A 26,916-nucleotide genomic window follows, 5' to 3' on the forward strand; every position below is an offset into this window, starting at 1 on the left:
CTGCCTGGATCTAGCTGGCTGCTGGTTTCACTCGGCTGGCTGCTTGTGGGATCTGGCTGTCTGGTGACTGTGGCTGGCTGGCTGGTTCTTCCTGATCGGCTGGCTGTCTGACTGGCACTGCCTGGCTTTGGAGTTCAGTTGCCACAGTGGGCTCCCCAACCCTTTGGGACATGTTTCCACTCATGCTTCTGTACTCCATAAAGGGGTTGAGGAAGCCCATGATGGCACTGTACCTCCAAGGTTTTATTGGATCAGCAGCTGAACCACTTTTTCTTTTTTTAATATGGTATGTTTATTTGCTATCTGATCATTTATGATTTTGTCTGTTGTCATACATTTAACACATTTAGTTTTTGTTGATTAAAAACCTACTTGGAATCCCCATGATCTCAGACACCCCTTTCCACGCCTGATTTTTTACATTTATGTCCCTGTATGTGGGCAGGGACATGTCGTATAAAACAGGACAATTGCTAACGGAAAGAATCAACTTCTCCTCCATCTTTCCGTCACTGCTGGAGCTGAAAGGAGAATGATCACATGAGCGCTACCGTCTTCTTTGCTACTGGCTGTCGCTCCCGAAAGTCGCTCTTCATTTGCATAAAGTTGAAGGATTCTGAACTTTGTCGCGTCGCTGGACATGCCCCATCCGGTCGCTGTCGCTCGTGTCGCCGGAAATCGCCAGCTCTCCATTGAAATGAATGGGATCGCGTCGCTTTGTCGCTGCATGTCGCTTGTAGTGTGAACGGGGCTTTAGGCTGAGGATACATTGGGCAACCTTTCGAGTAATGTTACCATCAACGGGCAACCAGGTGAGACACGTTTCTCACAACCAATCTAAAGTATCCAGATAGAAATTTGTTACCCATTCTTAATGGGGAAGTGCCCAAGCAACATTGCTCCAAAAAAAAAATTGCCTCGCAAAATGCTCAAAATGTTGCCTCGTGTATCATCAGCCTAAGTGTACTGTCATAATTTCATTTCAGAAATATGTTTTTTAGCAGGTGTTCATTGTAATTACAATTTCATAATTTTCTTTTACACGTAAAGGATTTTTCTATAATTCTTATCTTGAAAAGTTTCCATGTCTTCTTATCTGGCAGTTCTCCATTTTTGCCTTCTTTGTTGGCTCAGATGGAGGCCAGTAGCAGCTCAAAACCTGTTTGTTCATTTAGACAAATACCTAATCACAAACCAGTCAGAAACTGAAAAGTCTTTTTTTTTTTTTTTTTTTAACAAACCATAAGCATTAGCAATACTTGCGTACATTTCCATTTGCCACAATCCAAGTTCGACACACAATTGCAACTGTCTTCTCTTTTTCAAATTGTGTTTTCCTTGGTACCACAGACCGTCTTTCTCCAATTTCAGAATTTCCTCGACTGTGTCGCATAAACATTCCAAATCACAGGGCTTTGAATTTCCGCATGTGATGGCCACAGGAAATACATCTGTTGGTTTTAGGTTGGTGCTGCAAAGAATTGGCTAAAGACAAGTTTTTGAACTTTTAAACAGTGGGAGGCCATCGATATTAAATCTCAACTCCAAGATATCCATCCTCGCAGTTGTTTCGACAGAGTATTTCTGCATGTGAATGTTTTTTATTTATTTATTTATTTTTTTTAACATTTTTTTCTACTCCAAAGTAGAAATACTCCATTCCTGACTTCTGTTGAATATTTACAGATTTTGGAGTGTCAAGCAAAGTTCTTGAACATGATGGAAGGTCTTTTGTTCCATGTTTCTTTAACAATTTCAGAAGACCATCTATAGCATTATGGACAATTCCCTTGCTATATTTGAATTTGAATCACCCATCTCCAGAGAGTCTTTATCTGAAAATTGTTCAGAAACATCTGAATATTCAGAGATGTTTTCTGTTTCCAAATTCAGTTTTACATTTTCATCAGTCTCCATTATTCCATGTTTCTCGTGTTTTTCCATGATTTCCATATTTGTGTCTGCAGTTTCAACTTGTTTGGCTGCCATTAAAGTTTCTGCATTCTCTCTTTTTCTCTGTAGTTTACTTAGTCTTTTCAAAGAAACCCACTCCCTGTCATACTCTCTCTTCTTACTCTTCCTGTCCATGGCTTAAATCAGAGAGAGAACAAGATTCATTGCCTAATTTCACTAGATATTTTCTGATATTCATTTAGGGCTAGGATTAGTGTTACAGGTATTTCTTTGAATAAATATGTTTTCTGAATAGGCACAATACAGTAAATGAATTGTGAGCCTTTCTACAGAATGGGGGTTAACTACTGTACATAATTGACTTGAATTTAGTGTGATTTTTAAAATGCAAGATGTACTTACTATTGTCAAAAGTGAAGAACAAATGCAGCTGAACTGCTGGAACCGAAGTGGTACAAACACAGAGCTGGAAATGAAGAAAAGTATAGACTGTGTTATAAGCAAGTGTTAAAAAAAATAAATAAATAAATAGTGTATGTATAAGTGTATGTTGCACGCACGTGCGCACAGCTTTGTGTGTGTGTAAAGACTTCAGATGCAGATGCAAAAGCCTCTTAGTGCCACCTAACATCAGGCTCCTACATTTATGTTCAGTAATCTATATATAAACTTTAGCATTCTTATGAATATAAAGTTTAGCATTCGGTCCCACTTTATATTAGGTGGCCTATGTACTTACATATTAATCATTTGATAAAATGCACTTATTGTGTACATACATGTTTTTATATTGTACTTATATTTTTAAAAATACCTATACGTACTTACATCTGTAATTAATTTCTGTAATTACATTTATAATTACACTGTCAACCCATCCCTCACACCTTAACCCACCCTTAAACCTACCCATACCACCAAACCTGTCCCTAACCTTAACCGTATTCCACCTCAATAGCAGCAGTAGTGTTTTGCAATACAGTATGAACACAAAAAGTACATTGTACTTATTTTTTGATGTAAGTACACAGTAGTTAAGGCCACCTAATATAAAGTGTAACCTAGCATTCTTATGATAATGGTATGTAATGCATATGAAAATAAAATTAATTTGGAAAAAACTTTGAAAAAACATTCTTGGAGCAGCATAGAGGAAAACATTCACAGTTAATGAAAAAGGAGGATTTAAACTATATTACATATTAATTATATTTTAACTCTTATTTTTACTATAAAAAAATCCATTACATGTAAATGTTTACAAACCAGTTAATTGTTTACTTGACAATTAAAATAATGTTCCAGCTGAAAGGATTCAAAGAATAGTTTTACAGCATTAAGATATTTTTTTTCCCTTGAAAAATGTATACTGTACCTGATATATCGAAATGAATCTATACTAAATTTTAATTTAGTTTGGAATCAAATGGAACCCAATGAATTGAAGTCTAATCAAAAAATTGTTTCTAATACCCAGCCCTAATTACAACACCGTATCAATAATTGTACAATGTTAGCTTTGTATCATGTTTTCAGCAAACCTATAGAAATTCTGTCATATTTTTTTCTTCTTTTCTGTAGAATCATGTTACTCCTTGACAAAAAATCTGAACTTGTTGACGAACTGGATTAAACTACATCTCGCTTCATTGCATGGTTTCTGTAGCAGATCAACATCAGATCAAGGTAAATTTTCTTGGAGGCTTTTGCATCTGAACTCTTCACACGTGGTCAGAATTGTTGGTACCCATGGTAAATATGATCAATAAATCTGCATTAATCCTTTTGATCTTTTATTTAAATAAATTCACACAAGTCTAACCATTCATTGAACTAAAACAATTTAAAATGTGGGAAAATCTTATTATGAAATAAATGTTTTTCTCAAATACATGTTGGACATTAGATTTTTGTGATTTTTTTTTCCATGGGTACCAACAATTCTGACCACGTGTGTGTAGTGATTTTTGCTTTCGCCAACCTAGGGAGGCAAAATGGTGTAGTGATGGGTACTCGCGTCACCAATGACGTTATGATATTTGGATCACGTGTCACTTAAGGTGTGGTTATGAGTACATCACATAAGAAAGATTGGTGGGATCTCTAACTTGTAGAACCTCTTTCTGTATCATCAACATAAGGAAGACACAAGTGTAATAAAATAGAATTTATTAATCAACAACTACTAAACGAATACCATAAATGAAATAGGAATAAAGTGCATAAGATGCATAAAATGCAAGTGATTATGTTGGGTGTTGCAATGTCAGAGCTACGTTATCTGGAAAGATAAACTGTTGCTACTCTGAAAGAAATAAGGTGAAGAACCTTATTATGCATCAAACAAATACATGAAAGATTTGCTATAAACTGCAATCGGCTATATAATATCTAATGTAAATTAGAAAAGTCATATAGTGATAATATACAACAATGCCAAGGTCTCTGGAAGAGGTTTGGATAAGTGATAGTTACGTTCTCTGTGGTCGAGTGAGCAGTCCGGTGGCGGTGACTTCATCCACTGGTTGTGCTGGTAACAATGCAGAGGGGAAAGGAACAGGAATCAGTTTCGTCAACCTTGAACACGAAGCGCTGGAGGATGCTGATCTCCTGGAGCACCAAAGGGTCCTAGAATCTGGCACACGCAAGCCAAGGTACCTTGGAGTGAAGGTTGGCTCGCTGGAGCTTAACCTTGTTACAGATGTACAGATGTTAGTGTCTCACCCTTGCAGGCCGGAGACTCAGATCTGATTGATCTGTTGCTGTCTTCCCTGTAACAGGCCGAAGACTCAGAACTGGTTGATCTGTTACTGTCTTCCTGGTAACAGGACTCAGACGAAAACGAAAACGAAGACTCAGAATTGGTTGTAACAGGCTGAAGACTCAGAAAAACGAAGACTCAGAAACTAGGAGTGTCTTTTGGGAAGGTACCTTTATCTCTTTTCGATGAGGAGGAGATTGCAATCTGGCGCTTCTCCATTTCCATGCTGTGATTGGCTGTTTCCATCAGAGTGAGGAGACACGGTGTGGCCCACCCTTCTTTCCTCCTGTGGAACTTATTTGCATAGTCCAAACACAAAGCTAGAAAAGTGTCACAAAAGTTTTACCAATGCATCATTCACTTACCAAACCACAACCAGAATACCTTTGGCAATGTTATGAACACATTAAGTCCAAACATGATGGAAGAAGATTGAACTGTCATGCATGCATTCATTTGTCCATTAACAGCTGAGTTTATGTAAGATGTTGCACTACACGTCGCTGTCACTAAGAATACTTATTTCTCTGAATAAGTATGAGATGTGTGTGTTGTAGTTTGCATCAGTTTAAGGTTTGAGAACATAGTTATGAATGGATTTGGATGGAACTCTGTGATCTCTCTTTGTTTCATCCACTGCTGCTGCATCCAGAGGTCCTAAGGAATTTTTATGGCAGTCACAGGCCAAAACTTTAGGAATCAATCTATTGGTGGGTGAAGGGCAGAAACTGCATTTTGACCAATGAGAAGTCCTGTCCTTCCCGGGCTTTTTACCAAAGGCCTTCTTCTTGCCCTCTAAGGGGTGTCTGGCTGTTGTCCTGGCATCTTTATCTGATGGCGTTGGACAGTTTTCTTATGTTAGTCCACCAAGATTCAATCAAAATGTAGCAAACCTACTTGGTGACATAGCAAATATAAACATGACACTTGACAATGACGATTAGTCTTTACTTTCCTGTTGTGTAGACCATAGCCATGAATCTGAGGGCAGCCAAAACGATGCAGAGGATATTAGACTGGTGGACCACCAGTATGCCAATAATGGTCCACTGTGGTCCAAGAGGTTGGGTCCTCAGCAAGAACAACTGGTGAGTGCCAAACTAAACTGGATGGTTCACATGCACAGCTTGTTGGTGTGCTTCAAACAATAAATGCATGATTGCTCATTCCTAACAGGGATATTTTTTGTTATTTCTAGCTGACCTATGTGCTGGACAGAGCACGTCCAGCAAAATAAATTGTTGTTCTGGATGGCCCAGTGTGTCTTCAAAGGGAGGACTTTTGGAGCCTGGGGCTAGATGAGGAGGTGGAGAGCAATGTAAGTGGATATTGCCGTAAAGAGTTTGGATGGTTCTAATGCCTTTATTGCAATTATGCAAAACGTTCTGTGCTTTCAGATTGGGAATGCGTGCTTCAGGCTGGTAGAGGAGGCAGCCAGGCGACAGGTATGTATTTGTATTTACCTCGATGACTTGCACATAAATTTGCGTTACAGTATCTCACAAAAATGAGTACACCCCTCACATTTTTCCAAATATTCTGTTATATCTTTTCATGGGACAACCCTATAGGAAGGAAACTGTGATGTTACTATGGTTACCAATGTTTATAGGAAGCGCATTAATATAGAACGTGATTAAACTGACCTGGAACTACCTGTGCAAATTTAATCGAGTATTCAGACAGACCATGGCATAAATGTATATGAAATGCAGACATACAATTTTATTCAGGGAATGGATGTCCACATTGCTGACCTATATGACGTCCCTACATGGAAACTAAGGGAACCTAGTTTGCCGGTAAGTTGCATAAAGTGCTGACAAGTCCAGCAGATACATCTCTTTAAGTGAAGATATATCCAAGGAGATCTGAACATTTTTTTTTTTTCATAGGGCAATGTGGAATCAAAAGATATTGTCATTTTGCCAGCATGGTCTAGGGGGTCACAAACAGCAAGCCACTACATGCTTTGTGTACAGTTACATTTTTTTTCCCAGACAACTTGCAGGAGCAGTGGCTAGAGTGGGTGGAGAAGACTGGCAAAGATTTTGATGTAACTTTGCTTACTATGTAATTTTGGCATTTCATTTTTCTCAGCGGACACTATATACTATATACTGCAATAGTTGTCAACATCACATCTGAGTAACCGTGTATTACTTTTCAGCCATTTCCAGTTCAGTCAGATGGACAGAGCTGTGGGATCTTCATGCTTATGGTAAACTTATACAACTTCTACTCAATCTCTGTAATCATTATCTTTCTCTTTTACAGTACTCCCTCTGCATCTGTACTGGTGCCCAGTTTCACTTTTTGGATGTAAGTTGTAATTCATGGAATGTATGTATCCAAGAATGTTAAAAAACAAACAATGCAAGACTCCAATATTACAGGCTGACATACCATCTATTCGGAAGTGGTGGTGTCTCCAGATTCTGGAGAAATTGTCAGTTGCAAGGTAGGACACATTTCAAGCAGTAAAACATTGGTCTGCTTTACAATTATGCTATATTAAAAGTACCATACTCTGACTTTTGAAAAGGCATGGGCAGCACTTCGGACAGCGCTTTGCCTTCTGGACAGAGGCGGCAGAACAGCTGATGGCAGGCAGCCTACCACCTATTTATAGGATTTCTCGACCCCAAATAGTCAAGGTATGGCCAAACTAACCAGACATGTATGCATTCTATACAGGTAGGTCTCAAAAAATTTGAATATTGTGGAAAAGTTTGTTAATTCAGTAATTCAATGTAAAACTTGAAACTCATACATTATATAGATTTATACAACAGTTCATGTCAAGTGGGTTTTATTGTCATTTCAACCATATACACTGTGTATAGTGAGACAAAACAACGTTTCACCATGGGTCAAGTGGTGTTACATTTAAGGTATATAAAAAGACATTTGGGACAGGTTACATTTAGTGCACACAGGCTAAACAAATAGTGCACATACATTATTACAGTGCATCCGGAAAGTATTCACACCCCTTTCAATGTTTCACCCTTTGTTACATTGCAGCCATCTCCTAGAGACGTTTATGTTCATTTTTTTTTTCTCCTTAATCTACACTCAGTACCCCATAATGACAGCAAGATACAGAATTGTAGAAGTTTTTGCAAATTAATAAAAAATAAAAAACTGAAATATCCAGAATTTCAGAAATTGGAACCTGCCCACACTGCCAAAAGTACCAACACCTGGTTTAATGACCATGGAGTCACTGTGCTTGATTGGTCTGCAAACTCATCTGACCTGAACCCCAAAGGGAATCTATGTGGTATTGCCAACAGGAAGATCAGAGGTACGAGATACAACAATGCAGGTGAGCTGAAAGCTGCTTTTAAAGCAACCTGGGCTTCCATAACACCTCAGCAGTGCCACATGTGGATTGCCTCCATGCCTCGTCACACTGATGCAGTATTTCATGCAAAGGCCCAACCAAGTATTTAGTGCATATACGTAAAAATTTTTCAGAAGGCTGCCATTTCTGTATTAAAAATCCTTGTTTTTTGTTGGTTCTGTGATATTCTAATTTTGTGAGATACTGAATTTTGGGTTTTCTTTAGCTATAAGCCATAGTCATCAAAATTAACACAAATAATGGCTAGAAATATTTCACGTAGTGTCTAATGAATCTATATAATGTATGAGTTGAACGTTTTACATTGAATTACTGAAATTGACAAATTTTTCCACAATATTCTAATTTTTGGAGACCTACCTGTATTTTCTTTGTGCATTAGATGGTTATATGAGTTAGCAGGTGCTTTTGTCCAAAGTGGCTTACAAATAAAAACAATACAAAGGTTAGCAATCAATAGTCTAATGAAAATACTGTAATATACAAACCATAACTCATAATAACTATTTAATTTATGCTGAAAAGATGTCTTTAGGCCCCTTTTGAAAGACACAAAACATCTTATGTTGTAGGGTAGTCTTAATTTATCATATTTTACTTTATCAAAGGAGGAACAGATAGAAGTGGAGGAGCTGCCCCTCACATTGAAACATATGTACCAGGCGGAATACATTGTGAGGAACAGTTCTGGGCTTTTCACTGGCCAGGTGCAAGAACCGTCATTCATGTTGATGGATCATGATGACCAGATGAATGCATGGAGGGTGCTGGAGGAGTCGACGGAGTGGGATGCCAAGGAGCCTTTCATGTTCATTTTTGAAAATATCCAGGACATGGAAGCATTCATGCTTATTTGCAGAGACACCCTCAACCTGAGAGTAAATGCTGGATGTGGGGTGCACAGTCACCCATATACAGTTTGTTAGTGTGTGAGAGTATATCTGGGTGACTGTGCACCCCACATACTGTTTGTTAGTGTGTGTGTGACAATTTGTTTTTCTTTTTTTCTCATTTCTTATTAAAAATACTCTGGTTCACTAGCTCACCAATATGTCTCATGTCACTTCTGTGTGCATACTATGCTTTCTTTCAAGTCATTTCCATTGTCAGTTTGAAATACTTTATAATGTTTCCCCAGACTTGTTTGTAGTTCTTTCTTCATGTAAGTGCAGATAGTCTAGGCAGAAATGCATATTGTGTTGTCTTCTGTAAACACCATTGAAGGGATTATTTTCCTCATTTAGATTATATAGATAGATATATTAGGCTATATAGACCCATACTAATACAAAATCACTCAACCTGAAGCTAACTAATATTAGCAGCTTTTAATAAAAAAAAAATGACACAAACTGTCTTTGACGATACTACTGACCTCAGATCGAAACACTGCAAGTTAAGTAGGCCTAATGCCAAACAGCAATGCATCCCAAAGGGGAGTATGGAGGAAACTGAAGTTTTACAGTGACAGAAAGACTTTATTCCACATGTAACCAAAATCGTGTATGTTCATGTTCAACAACTCCTTTATTATTTTGGATTGTCAACCACGTAAACACATCGTAATGCATAGCGTAAGCTACATTTAAAAACATCAAAATAGACCCGCCATGAACTGTTAAATGAAAAACACAATGTAGCCTACAAAGATCTGCCGGCAGTTGTGCCGCCTGGCTGTTAAGTGTTTCGTCGCGTGACGTTTTCTACTACGTAATTACGCGCATGCGCAGAACGAATCGTGCAGGTGGAACGGATCGTGTACTCACAGGTAGCACAAAAAGAGATGGAAACCCAGTTTGTGTGAGCAGTAAATGCGGTAAATTTACCGGAAAAGACAGTCCGTCAATTTAGGACTATTTATCATGTGTGAAAGCTGCCGTTGTACCATGAGAAAAATTTTCTCAAACTGTTCTTATTCGATTATTATCATTATCATTACTTTCTTCATAATATGCCATTTCTTTTTGTTGTGTGGCTGATGTTTTAAAATTAATTTAAATAAAACTGTTAAGACCGTTACCTCAGAAAAAACGCAGTGTGGGGTCCTCTCAGAAGTGAGTCGGGACTGTGTGCGCGATGGTCACAGACCTCAGCTTATATAGGCTCGCTGCCAAGAATTTGACAGAAGTTTGTAATTTAATATATTTTATTTTTGACAAATTTAATGTACATTTACATAATGATACCTTGCGTAATACTACTAAATGACCAAAAATAATAATAATTCTGCGATGGGGCTCCCTACCCCAATAGTGGTGTAAGAATTAACACGCTGCGGCAGTGCTTTCTCTGAACACAACAGTTATCCTCTCAAAAGAAACCACGTAACATATAATAAAGGTGTATCATTGCACATTTCCCGCCAGTCCTGTGTAAACTACAGCACGCAAAGTTTTTTATTTATTTATTTTTTAATATCGTGAGATGGCGGAGTGCAAGAGAACACAGTCTGAAATAGCTACTCACTTGATCTTGCTCGTCTGCTCACTCTTGGTGATGTCTGTGCCCTGGCCTAAACGATATTAATGACGGAAAACTGTCCTCCTCGGGGTAGTCTGTTTGTGTAATGATGCAGTATAGCACAGCTCTTGTTCTTAAATTTTCATATCGCTATGCATTACTTTAATTTAGTTCAAATGGTGACAGCATGAACTAAAATTACAAGTTTAGAACGCAAAACTACAAGTTACAACCCCCGAACTGTGTCTGGTTATATGTATTATGTCCAGCAATTAAGTCCAAAGTAGAACAGGAGAGGAATTGGAGAGCCTGCATGCTTGCTTTGGACCCAGCTTTCATGACAAAACCCAAAAACATTTATACCTCCGGTTTCACAGACAAAGCTTGAGCCTAGTCCTAGACTAAAATTAAGTCTGAGCTGTTTCAACTGAAAGAAACTTGCACTGACTGATCTTAAAATATATCAGTGCCTTTGTAATGTTTTTTTTCTAAACACGTTTATAAAAAAAATTGCTTAAATGTCCTAATTGAACTATGATCTAATCCTGGCTTAGTCTAAGCCCCGTCTGTAAAACCGGGCCATTATTTTAAAGTATGAGATTAAACATCTTACCCGTTTCCCCATCTTCTTTTCTAGTGAGATGTGCACTGGAGAACCTTACTCATCCAATTCATCTTTTTATTTGATGGCATCAAATTTTCCTCTGAAGACCTTGATTAGCTTGTTCAGGTGTGTTTAATCAGGGTTAGAGCTAAACTCTGCAGGACAGCGACACTTCAGGACCAACGTTGCCTATCCCTGGTTTAAGATCTGAAGTTTTCAATTTCTCAAATGGGAATGCACTGCAAGCATCAGTACTGCCAAACTTCCTTGCCTCTAGTGGGAGATGTGCCATAGGATAGGTGGCCCAGATCTGCTTTGTTACAAACATTCTTGAAAACATCTTTGTGTTCAGCAGAATAAAGAAATTTATACAGGTTTGGGACAACTTGAGTTAATTTTGTAATTTAATCTCAACATAGAACCCAGCACACTGTGAGTTTGCTCTTGGATGAGAACAGAGGATTTTTCTTGAAAGAGTCAAAGGTGGAAAGCATTCTTATTTTATTGCCTTTTCCATTCATTTTTATTGTGTGGTCAATTTTTTCAAATACCAAGAGTATGACAAAATGTCATGCCCCTAAGATGAAGGAAACCATGTTTTTTAAAATAAATTCCACATCCTAATGTGAGTAGCAAACAAGTAAGTTAATGCTCATCAGTTACACTTTTAAAAATGAAGGTGCTTCACGATGCCATAGAAGAACTTTGTTGTCTAAATGGTTCCATAAAGAAACTTTAACATCTGAAAAACCTTTCTGTTTCACAAAAGGTTCTTTGTGGCGAAAGGTTCTTCAGATTATTAAAAAAAATGGTTCTTCTATGGCATCGCTATGAAGAACCTTTTAAGCACCTTTATTTTTAAGAGTGTACGTAACCTTTATTTAGACATCCACTAAAAAGTGTGAAAGTACAATTAAATGTGGATACTTTTTGTATTACTTCAAAGTAGTTTTTAGGTGTGTTTTGACATTCAACATTGACTATTTAATGTTTATAATGTCTAATGTAGTACATCTAGTGATGTATATTAAAATGTTTATTACATGATGGTTTATAATATTTACAAAAAAATATCAATGAATGATGTTGGTTTATTATTTTTATAGGCTGCCGTATATTGAACACTGTTGTATTGAATATTAAAATCCTTTAAATTGATGAGATGGCATACGGGGCCTTTTTAACAGCCACACTAATTAAAAAGGTTCTTGTGTTTAAAAATAGTTCAGTGCTTGAATTATTTTGAGACAATATATGAAATTAGTTTTTTTTTCTCGTCAGCCCTGATATAGAGCCATTTCACATGGCAGCATGCTTATAAATTTACAAGCATGATTCTGCTTTCATTCTTCAGGTCAATCTATTCAAGGAGAAAAAAAAAAAACAGTTTTAAGTATTATTAAATGGTACCACACTTAAAGGAACACTCCACTTTTTTTGGAAATAGGCTCATTCTCCAACTCCCCCAGAGTTAATAAGTTGAGTTTTACCGTTTTTGAATCCATTCAGCCGATCTCCGGGTCTGGCGATAGCACTTTTAGCATAGCTTAGCATAGATCATTGAATCCGATTAGACCAGTAGCATCGTGTTCAAAAATGACCAAAGAGTTTCGATAGTTTTCCTATTTAAAACTTGACTCTTCTGTAGTTATATCATGTACTAAGACCGGCGGAAAATTTAAAGTTGTGATTTTCTAGTCCGATTTTGCTAGGAACTATACTCTCATTCCGGCGTAATAATCAAGGAACTTTGCTGTCGCAGCAGGTGCAGTGATATTACGTAGCACCTGAAAGTAGTCCCCAGCTAGGTAACTAGTTATAATATAGCTGGGGACTACTTTCAGGTGCTGCGTAATATCACTGCGCCTGCTGCTGCAGCAAAGTTCCTTGATTATTACGCCGGACTGGGAGTATAGTTCTTAATCATATCGGCCTAGAAAATCACAACTTTTCATTTTCCACCGGTCTTAGTTAGGTCTTAAGTCTTTGTTAATAAAACATCATGTATTTTTTTTTTAAGAAATGTTTAAAAGAATATTTAACTAAATATAAAAATGTGCTGTGCTGTTGTTGGCTGCCACAATAATACACAAAAACCCCTTTTCATTCATGATATTGATATTTATCAATCAAACAAGTAGCTAGCGCGCCAAGATTTGGCCTGGTTGTATTTTGGTACTGTTTTTACGTTTTTTAAACATTTCTTTCCAACGTTGCAGTTGCAGTTTGCAGTTGCAAAAGTTGCAGTTTGGTCTGGTTTCGTTTTGGTCGTAGACAAACATGATATTTACGTTTTTTTTTCTACTTAAAGAGAACATTCCAGGTTGGTATTTTTACAACGTTTTTAAACATTACCTAATTGCAACCAAAATACAACATTGTGAAAAGTTGTAAAAACGTTTTGTGTTTGCTGGGACACCGCAAGCGTGAGCGGCGCGTATTTTTTTCGGCGCCCATGTTAACAGATTAGAGCATTCACACCGCACACAGATGCAGGGCGGCAGCGCGTAGCAGGAGCAGAGTAGAGCAGAAGCGGCAGTGCCGCGATAGTTTTGGCGCCGAGTCTATTTTTGCTGTGCCGCGTACGCGGAATTAAAGTCACAGTGCATTGTTCTTGATCAAAATTGACCCGATTAACATTAAAAATAACAAATTTCACCATAAAATCATGTAAGTGATGTGTTTCATGTTTCACAATCACCATATGAAAAAATAAAATGCACGAAAACACATCACTTCCACTAGTTTTTTCCCAAACTTCAAAGGTCTGTTAAATGTATAAAACTAGAGTAATTTGTTAGCTTTAATATTACTTTTCAATTCAATTATTCAATCCAATTACACTTTATTGTTGGAATTCATTCCAAAATTTGTCTTGGATCTCACAGCTTGTCTCACATCAATTCACATCGATAAACAAACAATACAATAGACGCACCTTAATACAAACACATGGCTACAGTGCATTAGAATAGTGAGTCCTTTCTATTTTCCAGAGCCCAGAGAGGCATGTTTGAAGCCCCAATTTTGATTTATTAATTTTACAGACTGATACACAAAAGATTTATGTAACAGCCAATTCAATCTATGCTGTTAGATGGCAAAAATGAATATTCCTCATACAAAATGTGAGAAGGGTCAGACATAGGCTAATTTTTCCTGACAGGGTCAGCAATTATTTCGTATACACATCTTGAAAACTTGTTTATCATGTAAACTACATAATATTATTTACGTGTGGGACAGAGGGGAAGGGTCGCATCCAAGCGGCAACCTCCTGCTCTCTCGCGCGAAGCCAACACGGAAGTGACTAAAACTGCAATTCATCGACTGGCCGCTGGAGGCTGGCTCCAAAAGGGAGACCTCCCATGTTAAAATGCCCAACTTTACAGCAGAAAAAAAACGTTTACAGCCTGGTGCAAAAAATGATTTTGGTCTATATAGCTAATTTTGCCCTTCATGACAACTGTGAGGGGGGTGAATTTTTTTGATAACTCATCCGTTTAAATTATATTAAGCCTTAAAGTTCTGCATAATTAAGGGAGTGGTCACTTGAGTGACAGGTGGATTGCCGCTCTGCTCCAGAGTGTGAAACTCGCTAGTTCGAAACTTAGAAAAATGGCTTTAAAGATTTGTATTTGTACAGAAAAAAAAAAATTATAGGTAGGACACTGGGAATCTGGAAATTAGATGTTTTAATGAAAATGATCTCAAACTTGATTTTTACCGCTATATTGATATTGTGCTCTGCTTTTGCACTGTCTGCAAAAAGTGAGATGTCACGCCAAGGCAAAAGGCAGTAACTTCCACATTATATAGGGTGCTGATCACCATTTACAGAATAACATCTGTATAAAATCTAGTGATCATTGGCTAGGTAATGTGATTTTTATTTTATTTTTTCTGACCGTAGCAACCAGACAAAAAGTTAAACGTGAGTGGAAACCGTTTTGCAACCAATTTATTTGCAGTGTTCGCTAACATTAAAGGATGCAAGACATACTTAGCCGATTGTTTTTACATCGAACTGAATTAAAATAGCTTAAGAACGACTTGTGGATTGATGTGAACACCAGCAGGAACACCGCGGTCAAAGTTCAAAATAGTTCAACTTTTGCCACTGCGCTCTGTGACGTTTCCCTGCGCGGCCAATAGAAACGGGGCATCCAAACAAGCGCCGAACTCAAAATGGATGAACAGCTGATTCTCTGTGTGTCTGAATTTCCAGAGCTATACGATACAAGTTTGCGGTCGTATAGGGACATCGGGAGAAAAGCTGTGTCATGAGACACATCTCCATTCAAGTTGGCATGTCAGGTGTGTTTACGTTTTGCTGCTGACCGAAAGGTGGAACAACAATCCAATGACTAGAAGTATAGAACTCCGCAAAAAAATTTGAAAACTCTGCCTACTTCGCTCTGGCGAGCATAGCGCAAATCGCCTTGTACCTGAAGGGCTGCGCTGAACCCAGCGGCAGGCGCAGTGCTTGCCACGTCCTGTGTGAAAGGGCCTTTACACATCAGGTTACCTTTGCCCGCCTCTCTCACTATACACAGCATGTAGCCTATAGCACTGTAGTAAAATCCGAGCGTCCACTGCTACTTATCACTCCGCATTGTCTGGCATGAATATTCCATTCATTCATAAAGAGACAACAGTGATTCTACAACGGGTTACATTTGAGAGCTATTGAGTTATATACATTGGAGAAAATTGAGTAAATGTAGTAGCCTAGTCTGATTAACATGGCACACACACACACGAATACTCAAATTGAAGAATTCTGCTGTTTCAGGTTTCTAGAATGTAGGTTTATTTTTATCATTGTCATATACATTTTGCATTCTGCTCTTTTTATGTAGATTTCAAGTATTTTAGTTCATACAATAATACACTTATTTCAATCCTCTGTTGAAAAAAGAAAAGAAAAATAGAAACCATCAAATAATTTGTAATGTTTTTACTGGTTATAATGAAAATTGTAATGTGCCTGTTGGTCTCTACTGGTAATTGGTCACCTTCTATTCATGGCTTTTATTAAAGCCATTAAATAATATGTAATGTATGTATCTAATGTAATATGTCCCAAAAGACACTACAGGAAACCATTATTTAATGTTGATGGTTTGTAATGTTTGTACTGGTATTTTTAGTGGAAATCATTCAAATTTTTGTGATGATTTCTATTGTTTTTGTCAGCAGGGTCACCATGGGTTTGTGATGTTATTTGCCATAAATGCGATAGGATTCCTGTAATATTGTGAGATAGCGACTGTTTGTAGTTGTGGTGGGCCCATTTGGGAGAAAATCCAGGGCCGTTTTTTTACTCCCAGTCCGTCCCTGGTACTCGGTGTGAAAGCACCGTTCGTCGGCGAGTCGCATCACGCTCAGTGTGGAAAGGCCTTAATAGGGATACCTGCACTGGATGGATAATTTCACATGTATTTTGTGTATTTTAAAAATACAAAGTACTGTATTTGTATTTAAATAAATTTTTCCACACAGTATTTTATATTTTTATTTTAAATACTTTTCCATGTATTTATGCCCATCTCTGAATATGGCGTCCGAGTCATTCAGACAATTTAAGGAATAGCTGGAAGCAGGGAAAACCACGGCAGATCAGTTGGAAACCAAAAAATTAAAGGTTGCCATACATCGTTGCATTTACATAAATTTAAAAGAAAATGCCTCTGCACACACCTGGCAGATTTTAGCCTTCAAAAAAAAAAAAAAAAAAAAGAAGGCTCCAATGTTTCCTGGAGGAAGAGAGACCAGCCTGGGAACATACTACCACAGCGTGTTACAAAGAATCAATCTGGTCAGTGAAATATAGGCCTAGTTATGTTGTTGTTTTTGCTGTTGATCAACAGTAATCTTTAAGTTTCATCATTATATTTTGTATCTGCAGTTAAACCTGCCAGGACTAGGGATGGAGCCCCTGAAGTGTCCAGCATGCACACCAGATATGCTGGCTATATCAGCAGATGGCAACAGAAAGCATTACCGGTTTGAGAAGTGCAAAGGGTCAGTGGAATCATTTTGTCAATTTACAAAGCCCCGGATACTGTAGACTGGCAGCCTGTTCAGGTTGTACTGTGTGAGAGGACGCCGCTGCTGCTTATCGCTGGAACTTTTTTCACCTCTTTGTTGTTTGGTTTCAAGTCTGTTTGTGTATTTGTCCCTTCTGAACAAAACAGAAATTTGATGCAGTTCCGAATCATAACCGGGATTATTAATGTTGGGAACGCTCTATCTTTCAGTTTCAAACTATTTGCAAATCCAGTGTCGAACTGGGCCTTGTTTATAAAACACGTGTCACCGAAATGATGGGAACAATCAAACACACTTGTGAAACTGTTGCTGCCCCGGAAAAACAAACTGCATCCACTGTTCACGTAACACTGGGTTCTTTGGGATGCTGAGCAAAGTTATCTTTCCCTCACAACACAGAAATACTGTCATACATCCAAATTGTTTTTTTTTTACTTTGGCCATGTTTAACATGAGAATCCAACTCATTAACAGTGTAAATAACTCACGCATACCCCCATTTGTTCAGTGTGTTTAAGTTTTCTTTCAGTTCTTTGTCAATGCTTGTATTGTGCCACTTGTTCTGTTCTTAATTGGAGTGTTTTGTTTTGAGGGTTTCTGTTTAATAAATGTAATACTGCTGCAAATACATCCATCTTTTCACTTTATTGCAAACTACACATGACAATAACAAAGCATCTTTACATAATTTATACAATAAAACAGAATGACATGATTAAAAAACCTAGATATTGTCAGTTGGAGCACCATTTTTGAGTTGATCTAATCCTCACACCGCTGGTCTTGAAGATGAACTTCCAACTTTAGATGGTGTTTCTTTGTTGTGTCTCTCTGACTGTAGACAATATAATTGATCAAACCGTGATCTGGTTTCTCTTGTAGAAAATTTGCTCAAAAGGGGGATATTAATAATTACTTGTAACTTGTTTAACTAATTATTAATTTTTATATCAACTTGAAGATTACTGAAGAATTAATCTTACAATCACTTGACCCGTTCGTCCACACCAAGAATGACAACTATAAAGATAATGATAAAGACATAGTTCTAAAAATTTCTCTCAATATTAAAGAATAGCAGAGTCCACAACACAACTATAACAATAAAGGCACAGAGAAACGATATTGTTGGAATCACTTTCAGAATGATATTTTCTATCTCTCAAATGGACCATTGACACCATCTACAATCTCAATTAGGAGTGTCAATGGTCCATTTGAGAGATAGGTGGTTGTCATGCACTTATAAGTCTGCGAACGCACCGGCTGTTGTGAACGAGCTCAGGACATTTGGACCGGGCGGCGGATCAGAGGTAAAAAACTAAATAAATACTGTTCAATTTCTTGCACGATAGTTTCGTGTCTAAAGACCTCAATGTATCATCACGAGCCGCAGGGTTTAATTTGGTTTTGTCTGTGTATGTTTTTTTGTCTGTCAAAGCCATGAGTCCCATTGACTGACATTATATGACTGACAGACTGCAACGGTTTGAGTTAAAAATCTTAGTTTGTGTTGCACTGAAGAAACAAAATCACCTACATCTTGGATGCCCTGGGGGTAAGCAGATAAACATCAAATTTTCATTTTTGGGTGAACTATCCCTTTAACTGACTATGGCATTGCTTGCACATAGTTTCTTTCATGTTTTGATATGAAATGATACAGGCTACAGCACGCGCCGGCGCCTTTATGCATGCAACTGTAGAGCATGTGATACAAGTACAGTAGGCTTTTTCACGCTCATTTGACTAGCACCTGGCTCTGATGTGAAGTTGGAGCACACAACTTAAAAGTCTCCCGTTTGATGTGGTCACAAAGACGTTCTGCAACTAAATAAATGCACTTCTTGAAAAAAAAAAAAGAGACAGAAGCAGCAATTGTGAGCGGGGAGGCCAACCCTAGCCCCACCCCTGCGTTAACTGCATTAAATATTTTTAACTTGTTAAACTGAATAAATGAATCGCCTGCATTAACGCGCTAATTTTGACAGCACTAGAAATAACTAGTTTGGTCATAAAACAATGTAAATCTTGTGAGCATCAGCATGTTTTCAGCATGAATGAGGAATCAAGAACAAATCCCAACCTCTTTGTTCTGCACCTATTTCATTCTGCAGGTTTCTGGATCACTTGTGTTCCCTTCATCATCTCCTTCCAGTAGCTTTGTGGAATTTCTACAAAAAAAAATTATTATTATTATTATTATTAGGGATTAGAAGGCCATGACTGATGAAGGCCAATGGAAGGAATTTGTCCAGGACACCTGGATTACAGTCCCACTCTTCACGAGGAGTGCCATGGGATTTTAACTGACCACAGAAGAGTCAGGGCCTCGGTATAACATTTCATCTGAAGGATGGTGTCTGTTACACTACATTGGGGCATTAAGACGGTTAAGGCTAAAAGGGATACGTATGGCGCAACTGGGCATGCGCACATCAATATAGCATAATTTTTGTCACACTGAACAACAATTACTATTTTTTCATTATTGTAAGGGGTAGGTTTAGGGTTGGGGTGGGTGTATACCTTAATAAAACACAATATAATAGGTAGAAAATTAATTTCATTGTTCATTTCCGATATCCCTTCTAGCCACAATCCATTAAGACTCACACAGGCACAGGCCACAAGGTGAGCAGCGCCCCCTGCTGGCCTCACTAACACCGCTTCCAGCAGCAGTCCAGTTTTAACAGGGAAATTCCACTACAGGGTGATTTGGCTGTAAATAACTTACACATATGAGACTTTGTTGCACATAAAGATGAACTACTTAACGTGATTTCAGACTGCGACGATCTGGTTCATCCGCTGCATGGATCCTCATGTGTAGGGTCAGGTGACTTTTAATAGCGAAACTCTTTCCGCACTGATCACACGTGTGCAGCTTCTCTCTGCTGTGGATCCTCTCATGTGTTTTCAGATTTGTTGTCTGACTGAATGTCTTGTCACAGTGTGAACACTTGTGAAGTTTTTCTCTAGTGTGAATTGTCTGGTGACGTTTTAAAAGGTTTGCTGAAATAAAAGTCTTATCACACTCAAAGCACATATGATCTCTCACACCAGTATGTATTTTCTGATGTACTTTTAAATGTTGTAGTAGTGAAAAACTCTTTCCACATACAGAACATGAATGTGGCTTCTCCTTTGTATGAACTTTCAGGTGCGTCTTCAGGCCTGATGCCGCAAGAAATGTTTTTCCACACTGATCACACCTGAATGGCTTTTCTCCGGTGTGGATCCTCATGTGAACTTTAAGGTTTGATAATTGTGTGAAACCCTTTTCACACTGACCACATATGAATGGCTTCTCTCCGGTGTGGATCCTCATGTGAACTTTAAGGTATTCTGATTGTGTGAAACTCTTCCCACACTGATCACATGTGAATGGCTTCTCTCCAGTGTGGATCCTCAAATGAAACTCAATTTTTTTTTTGTTTGAGAATCTCTTTTCACACCGATCACACACAAACTGCTTCTCTCCCGTGTGAGCTCTCATGTGAATGACAAGACTGCGTTTGCTCTTGAATCTCTTTTCACAGTGATCACACATGAATGGCTTCTCTTCGGTGTGAACCCTAATGTGTTCTTTAAGACTTGATTTGTGTATGAAACTCTTCCCACACTGATCACATGTGAATGGCCTCACTCCAGTGTGGATTCTCATGTGTTCTTTAAGGCATGACGTTTGTCTGAAACTCTTCCCACATTGATCACATGTGCACAGCTTCTCTCCAGTGTGCATCCTCAAGTGAAGGTGAAGACTTTTTTTGTTTGAGAATCTCTTTTCACACTGACCACATATAAACGGCTTCTCTCCTGTGTGAATCCTCGTGTGAAGTTCCATTTGCAAAAATTATTTCAGGTTTAAGTAGTGTTTCAACATTGCACCAACTACTGATAAACACATCGACTTATTTGAATTTATATCCCTTACACATTAATTAGAAATGCTTTTGATTATTAAAATGTAATGGAATGAATTAAACGGAATCCAGAATATTAAATGGAAAACACAGATTTACAGAAAAATTAAACTGAATGAGAAAAATAAAACGCATTTCATAGGGCCTTAAAAATCTAATTTTTGCTAAACTTTTAATAAATTGCTGTTAAATTGTAAGTTTTATGATTTCAATTAATCAGACAAGCTTTTTTATTTATATTTCTTAATGTAACCATTAAAATAGAGTCTAGAAAAATGGAATTTGGGGAAAAATTAAACGGATTTCATAGGGCCCTATTTATTTCATTTGTGTCTTTGTTTTATTGAATTTGTCCTTTAGTTTATTACTTGCACTTATGTTTATATTATTAATAACAAAGACAAAATAACAAAAATGAATATATCATGGAATAAATTGTTATTGTGAAATAAAACTACTATATAATGAAATAAGATTTGGTTATCCTTTTAGCTCACTTACGAATAGCAAAGATCTCTATATACCTGTATGCTCGGTAGTTGCTCACCATAATACCGTGTAGTGGCACTGACATGATTATTATTTTATTTTATTTTTTTGAATGGGAATGAAATGCTTTTTTTAATAGATAAAATAACTATGATCTCCTTTTGGATCATCTATTATTCATTGGCCTCTATATATTTGTTGTTGTTTGTTTTTTCTTTGCTCATATTTTAATATTAATATCTCTGTATAATGAGTGTGCTGTAGGTCTGTTTTATTGGTTGTTTTCCCCCCTTTTCACTCCCACTTTTCCCACAGCTTTACACGCCAATTTCTTGAGTATTTTTCTAATCTGAGGTGTGAACGACCAGTGCTGAAACAGGGGGGGTTCATGACACTTTAAATGTAGTTAGACTTATTTTTTCTTTAAATTGGCATTTAAAAAAAATTTTTTTTAATCAGTTTTATGCATTCACTTAAGAATTCCATAGCAGTGTTATTTCAGCCACAGAAATTAGATAATTTACTTTTAACTTAATACAGTTATTGCTATTATTGGTTGCACCAAATGATGAGTGGTCGCTCCAAATGACAATACCTTGTATCGTTAAAATCGATTTAAAGAAATGTGTGAAAAGTGCAATACATGGCATTAACTGCAGGCATTTCTTTATACTTACTTATTTCTAAACTTTGCCCAATCTTGGCTGCTTAATTGACCCTTTGCTGGGAGTTTGATTAACAGGTGATCTGACCAATCATAACGCCAAATCTACCATTTTTGTCTGACAAACAAACCAGGCAGGAGAGTAGATTAACGTTGGTGGACTTGAACTTGAAAAATATTGTGGATTGACATCTTTTCACAGTTGAAACAAGATAGCTTGATTTTCATTCATGTTTATGTTGTGCTATAACTAGTAAAGATGAAGAGATGATTGGTTCACATGCCGCTTGAACTGAGGTGCTACAGCGATTTGTCACAACACGTTAAAGAACCACAAAGTACAAACATTAAACATAAACCGTCTGAAATGACCTAAATTTCATTAAATAAAGTAATTTTATGTATATAAACCATTAATTGACTATAAAAGCACAAAAATGGCCAATCTGGGACATATATCTATAATGGAAAACACTCTGCAGTGGTCGCAGATATTCGCCACATGATATTCTCAAATTCAGTCAAAATTTACAAGCACAGAACTGGCCACCTAAAAACAAGCTAGCTTCCTATGAAAGTTCACTATGAAATTTATAACAATAGAAATAACTTAAAGGTGCTGTATGTAGGATTTTGACTCTACTAAAGCATACAAATACCATAATATGTTTGCAGATATTTAAGAAACATGCTAAGTTAACATACTTGTTTATCTGAAAAACAATGCTACAGTCGGTTATTCTCCTTTGAAAATGTGCATTCCGGCCCGGAATGTCTGTGTTTGTTATGGTTTGTAAAACCCGCCCACTGCCAGTTTACCCAATTGTATTTCGGCACCGTGGGTTGCCAGTTGGCGGAAAACACAGCATATTTAATTTCATTTATCGGCATGTGTGCTCGTTCCTGTTGGTGTCGTTAAAAGTCCCAAAATGGTAGTTTCTTGATGGTCACACGACATGACATTTCATATAACGGAGATTATCGGACAAAGATTGTTTGTATACTATGATGGAAATATAAATACTTTGCAATTTTATACAGGATTACAAAATACTTTGGCGAAATAGTGCAGAAAATGAATCTAAATAAATTTAGGGTAATTTCAAAGATGTTTCCAAAACAACAGTTATGGCCGGACAGTCACACCACATGATGTTTCGACACTTTGAATAACAGAAAAAAAAAATTCACAAATAACTAAAGTTTTCTGAATAGTTCAAGTTGGTACATATGTGGGAGAGGTATCTCTTATATATGGCATCTTTTTATGTATTTAAACCATTTTTTAACTGAAAAAAAAAAATGCAATCGGACAGAAAATTTAGGCATCACGTCATTGACCCAAATGTTGAATTTATGTTTTTAAAAAAGATGCACAGAGTGTGATATCATTGCAGCGTCTGTAGAAATTTCACATGCTCAGTCTAGATTGACCTCCGCTTTAACCAGTGTTAAGTTAACAATCTGTGTCCTACATGTTTCACTCAACCCTGTTACTTCTGACATGACAAATCAAGAATAAACACTAGGGGTGGGAATCGCAGGTTAACTCACGATACGATACTGTCACTATATTTTGCCCACGGTAACTATATATCACAACACCAGCAATTCTATGACAGACGATATATTGCAAGAAAATCATCCACGATATCTGTAAACAAAGATAAAAAAAATGCATCAAAAACTCATATGATGTAGCCTGGGTATCATTATCCTATAATGATACATCACGATATCTGTCTAACAAAATGCCTGTGAAAAGGTTAAGCGCAAGTTTTCTTTCTTTATTCAAGTCCAAACTGTTAGAAAACAGAAAAAAGTTATGTAAATACATTTTTATATGTTGAGTAGGCTAAATTAATCAGTTTATTCTTGTACTTATTAAAAGCTTACACTTTTCTTTTTCTCTGTGTGTAAACAAACACATTTTATCAATGTGACTAATGTGTGACTCAATGTGCTTATCAAACAGAAAAAAAACTAGATCGATAGATATAATATAAACCTGGTACATTTCAAAATTTACCTGGAGTGCTTTCTCAACCTTTCTCCTCTCATCATAAAAACGGAGCCCCACAGGAAGAAATGGCCGTTCACATCGCGTCTTTTGCGCGCTCAGGTTCGTTATTTCAAATGTAGATGCGTGGCAAACACACACACTTCACACTTCTGCGTCGCATTACGTCTCTGACAAGGTTTTGTTTCGTCCTCCATGCCATAGGTGCAGATTTATGTTTCTGCCGGTCGGTGCCCACTGTTCACACTGCATAACGTGCACTTGTAATATCTGAGAGAGAGGGAGAGCATCCAGTGTTGTTCACATAAAACTGGATGCACCGGCGGCGCGCTCTCATATACTCATATAGTGACGGAAATCCACCTGCGATCCGAGCGGACAGGTTAGGCTACTCTTGAACTGAATGTGCTCTTCAATAATAACGAGATCAGTACCTATGGTCCATGCGGATAGATGTTCTGGGGCAGCTAGTTTTCATCTCCATATATATATATATATATATATATATAGCAGTAAAGCTAATACAGTGGCTGGAAATCTGTTTATCCTTCGGTTCCTCTTTATTTACCTTATTATAATAATTAAAATATCGATATTTGGCGCCAGATATCGATTATCGTCATCGATTATCGTCTTGCACTGAGAAGAATCGCGATATATCGCCATATCGATTTATTGTCCCACCCCTAATAAACACCAACCTGTTTGTTCTTCAGTATCTTCAGTGTGTTTAATTCTGCAGGGTTCTGGATCTCCCATCTTCTCTCTGTCCTCTTTAATAAACTCAGTCTTTGCAGAGTTCCGCTTTTCCTGATGCTTTGATGCTCTGCACTGCTGATGGGAATATTCCAGCATTTACTGGTGAATTGCAGGGGGAGGAGCTTCACTGAAGATGTGTTTGCTGTAGTAGAAACTTGACTGATGACATGATTGTTGTAGGAAGAGCTGATCTGCCAAAACCAAAAAAAATTGGTTGTTTTTATATTAATTGCCACATGCTGCTTCATTAAATACATGCAAATATCTAGAAATTTGGAAAAGAAAATAATGTGATGTGAATTCTACCAAGTATAAATAATGGTAAGAAAAACAGCTGAAAGCATAAAACAGAAATGTACAGATTAGTAACACATACTCTCCGTCTGTTGATACCCATTAAATGAGCTTTAAGTGGCAATTTACAGGAAATCTGAAGACATCAGCATAATACGTGAGGTGAAAACAGGAACAACTGACATGGAACAAAGAGTCTTTTCAGCAGCTGTTAATACTGATGAGCCTCAGACTATCAACTCATTCAACAAGCCATTCAGAATTATCAGCAGATCATCTCACTTTATTCTGAGTGTTTTCTGTTAGAAACAAAGTCAGGATATATGATAAAAGCCCATTAAAGTGCTCTATTGAAAGATAATACTGTTATTTCTCAAAATATAACATGTATAAAACATCAATAATACAAAAACACACTAATAATAATAATAATCTTTAAAAAAAAATAAAATAAAAAAAAAACTGTTCCTTTTAAGATAAAGAACACTGCAAAGCAATATTTAATGTTTCCATTGTCAAACTTTACTCAAACTTTACTCATATTTATTTACAGATGGAAAATGGATCATTACAGGCTCAATGTAAAGTATTTAGCTGTATCTGTTCTTACTAAAGAAAAGTAGTAATAAAATCACAGCAGCAACACTTGAGATCGATCTCACAGATCTCAAACTTTGACTTTTGACTTGGCATTCAGTAACAAATTATCACACAAATGAACACACGAAAGCGTGGTCTGAATGAGTTCAACACTGTTTTCCTCACATGCTCGCTGCTGCTGCTGCTGCTGCACTCAGTGTATATTTTAGAAGACGCCAGAAAAGACGCACACAAGTAGCGCTGAAATACAGAAATGAGCCTGTAAAATGCCGCTTAAACCAACTGTATAAAGTGTGTTTTATGGTTGTGTAAATATGTGAAGTACCGTGAACCGCTGTCCTCTCCTCCACGCGGACTGAAGCAGAAGGGAACTGGACACCGCGAGCGGGTGACGTCACAGGCCGCCAAAAAGACGCGCCCCAAATACTTTTATAGATTTATTTATTTGTTGTAAAAACTGTGCTGTATAGACTGGATAGACAGACACCAATCACCAATCGTTTAAGGCTCTTTTATTAATTATAAAACATCACAGATTCTTAAGACATGGGACAAAAACATACCAGCAAATGTAAACCATAAAAATATTTTCAATTGTAAATGAAGTTGAAGTCAAACACAGTAAGTTGAAGTCAAAATTTACATGGCCCACTCTACTGAATGGGTGCCATTTGCTTAAATAAATAAAATTCTTTCTTTTTTTTTTTTTTTTTTTAAACACTGAATCTAGTACATATCAAAACCTGTATTGGTCAATCTCAGGTAACTTTATTTAATTTTTGACAGAGTTTTTAAGTGGAAAATGGATGCATTTTTCTCAGTCCTGTTATAGACAAAAATCGTGTTTAAAAATATTTCAACATTCCTTCATTTTCCACTCAGGCAAGTTTTATTTTAAAGAAATAGTTGGTTTCATCTACAAAGTGTATTTTTCTAAAGTACACAAACAACATTTTTTATATATTTTAAAGGTAACTCAAACCTCAAGCTTATCAATTTTT

General features: G+C 37.1%; 2 protein-coding genes and 1 long non-coding RNA gene across 4 annotated transcripts; 1 reads left to right on the forward strand and 2 right to left on the reverse strand.

Moving 5' to 3' along the window:
* The first annotated feature begins 5,917 nt into the window (after positions 1-5,917).
* LOC131536712 (uncharacterized) lies at positions 5,918-10,603 on the forward strand. The gene is made up of 7 exons (XM_058769770.1): positions 5,918-5,981; positions 6,073-6,120; positions 6,409-6,477; positions 6,953-6,997; positions 7,072-7,136; positions 7,221-7,332; positions 8,654-10,603. Exons 3-7 carry the CDS (start codon positions 6,412-6,414, stop codon positions 8,969-8,971), a joined length of 606 nt encoding a protein of 201 aa, XP_058625753.1. The 5' UTR covers positions 5,918-5,981; positions 6,073-6,120; positions 6,409-6,411; the 3' UTR covers positions 8,972-10,603.
* A 7,145-nt stretch (positions 10,604-17,748) lies between these two features.
* On the reverse strand, positions 17,749-26,380 carry LOC131536715 (uncharacterized). Of its 2 annotated transcripts, XR_009270048.1 has the most exons (5): positions 26,241-26,380; positions 24,964-25,212; positions 19,250-19,337; positions 18,147-18,183; positions 17,749-17,998 (listed from the first exon to the last, which is right to left on the reverse strand). It is a non-coding gene; the product is annotated as an uncharacterized LOC131536715 (long non-coding RNA). The 2 variants fall into 2 exon arrangements; XR_009270049.1 differs by lacking the exon at positions 18,147-18,183 and having other exon boundaries at positions 26,241-26,378.
* Positions 19,380-21,082, reverse strand: LOC131536696 (zinc finger protein 239-like). The gene has a single exon (XM_058769741.1). It carries the CDS (start codon positions 21,008-21,010, stop codon positions 19,937-19,939), a length of 1,074 nt encoding a protein of 357 aa, XP_058625724.1. The 5' UTR covers positions 21,011-21,082; the 3' UTR covers positions 19,380-19,936.
* Positions 26,381-26,916: the final 536 nt, after the last annotated feature.

Source organism: Onychostoma macrolepis, chromosome 03, assembly GCF_012432095.1.
Source record: "Onychostoma macrolepis isolate SWU-2019 chromosome 03, ASM1243209v1, whole genome shotgun sequence".
Lineage (NCBI taxonomy): Eukaryota > Metazoa > Chordata > Actinopteri > Cypriniformes > Cyprinidae > Onychostoma > Onychostoma macrolepis.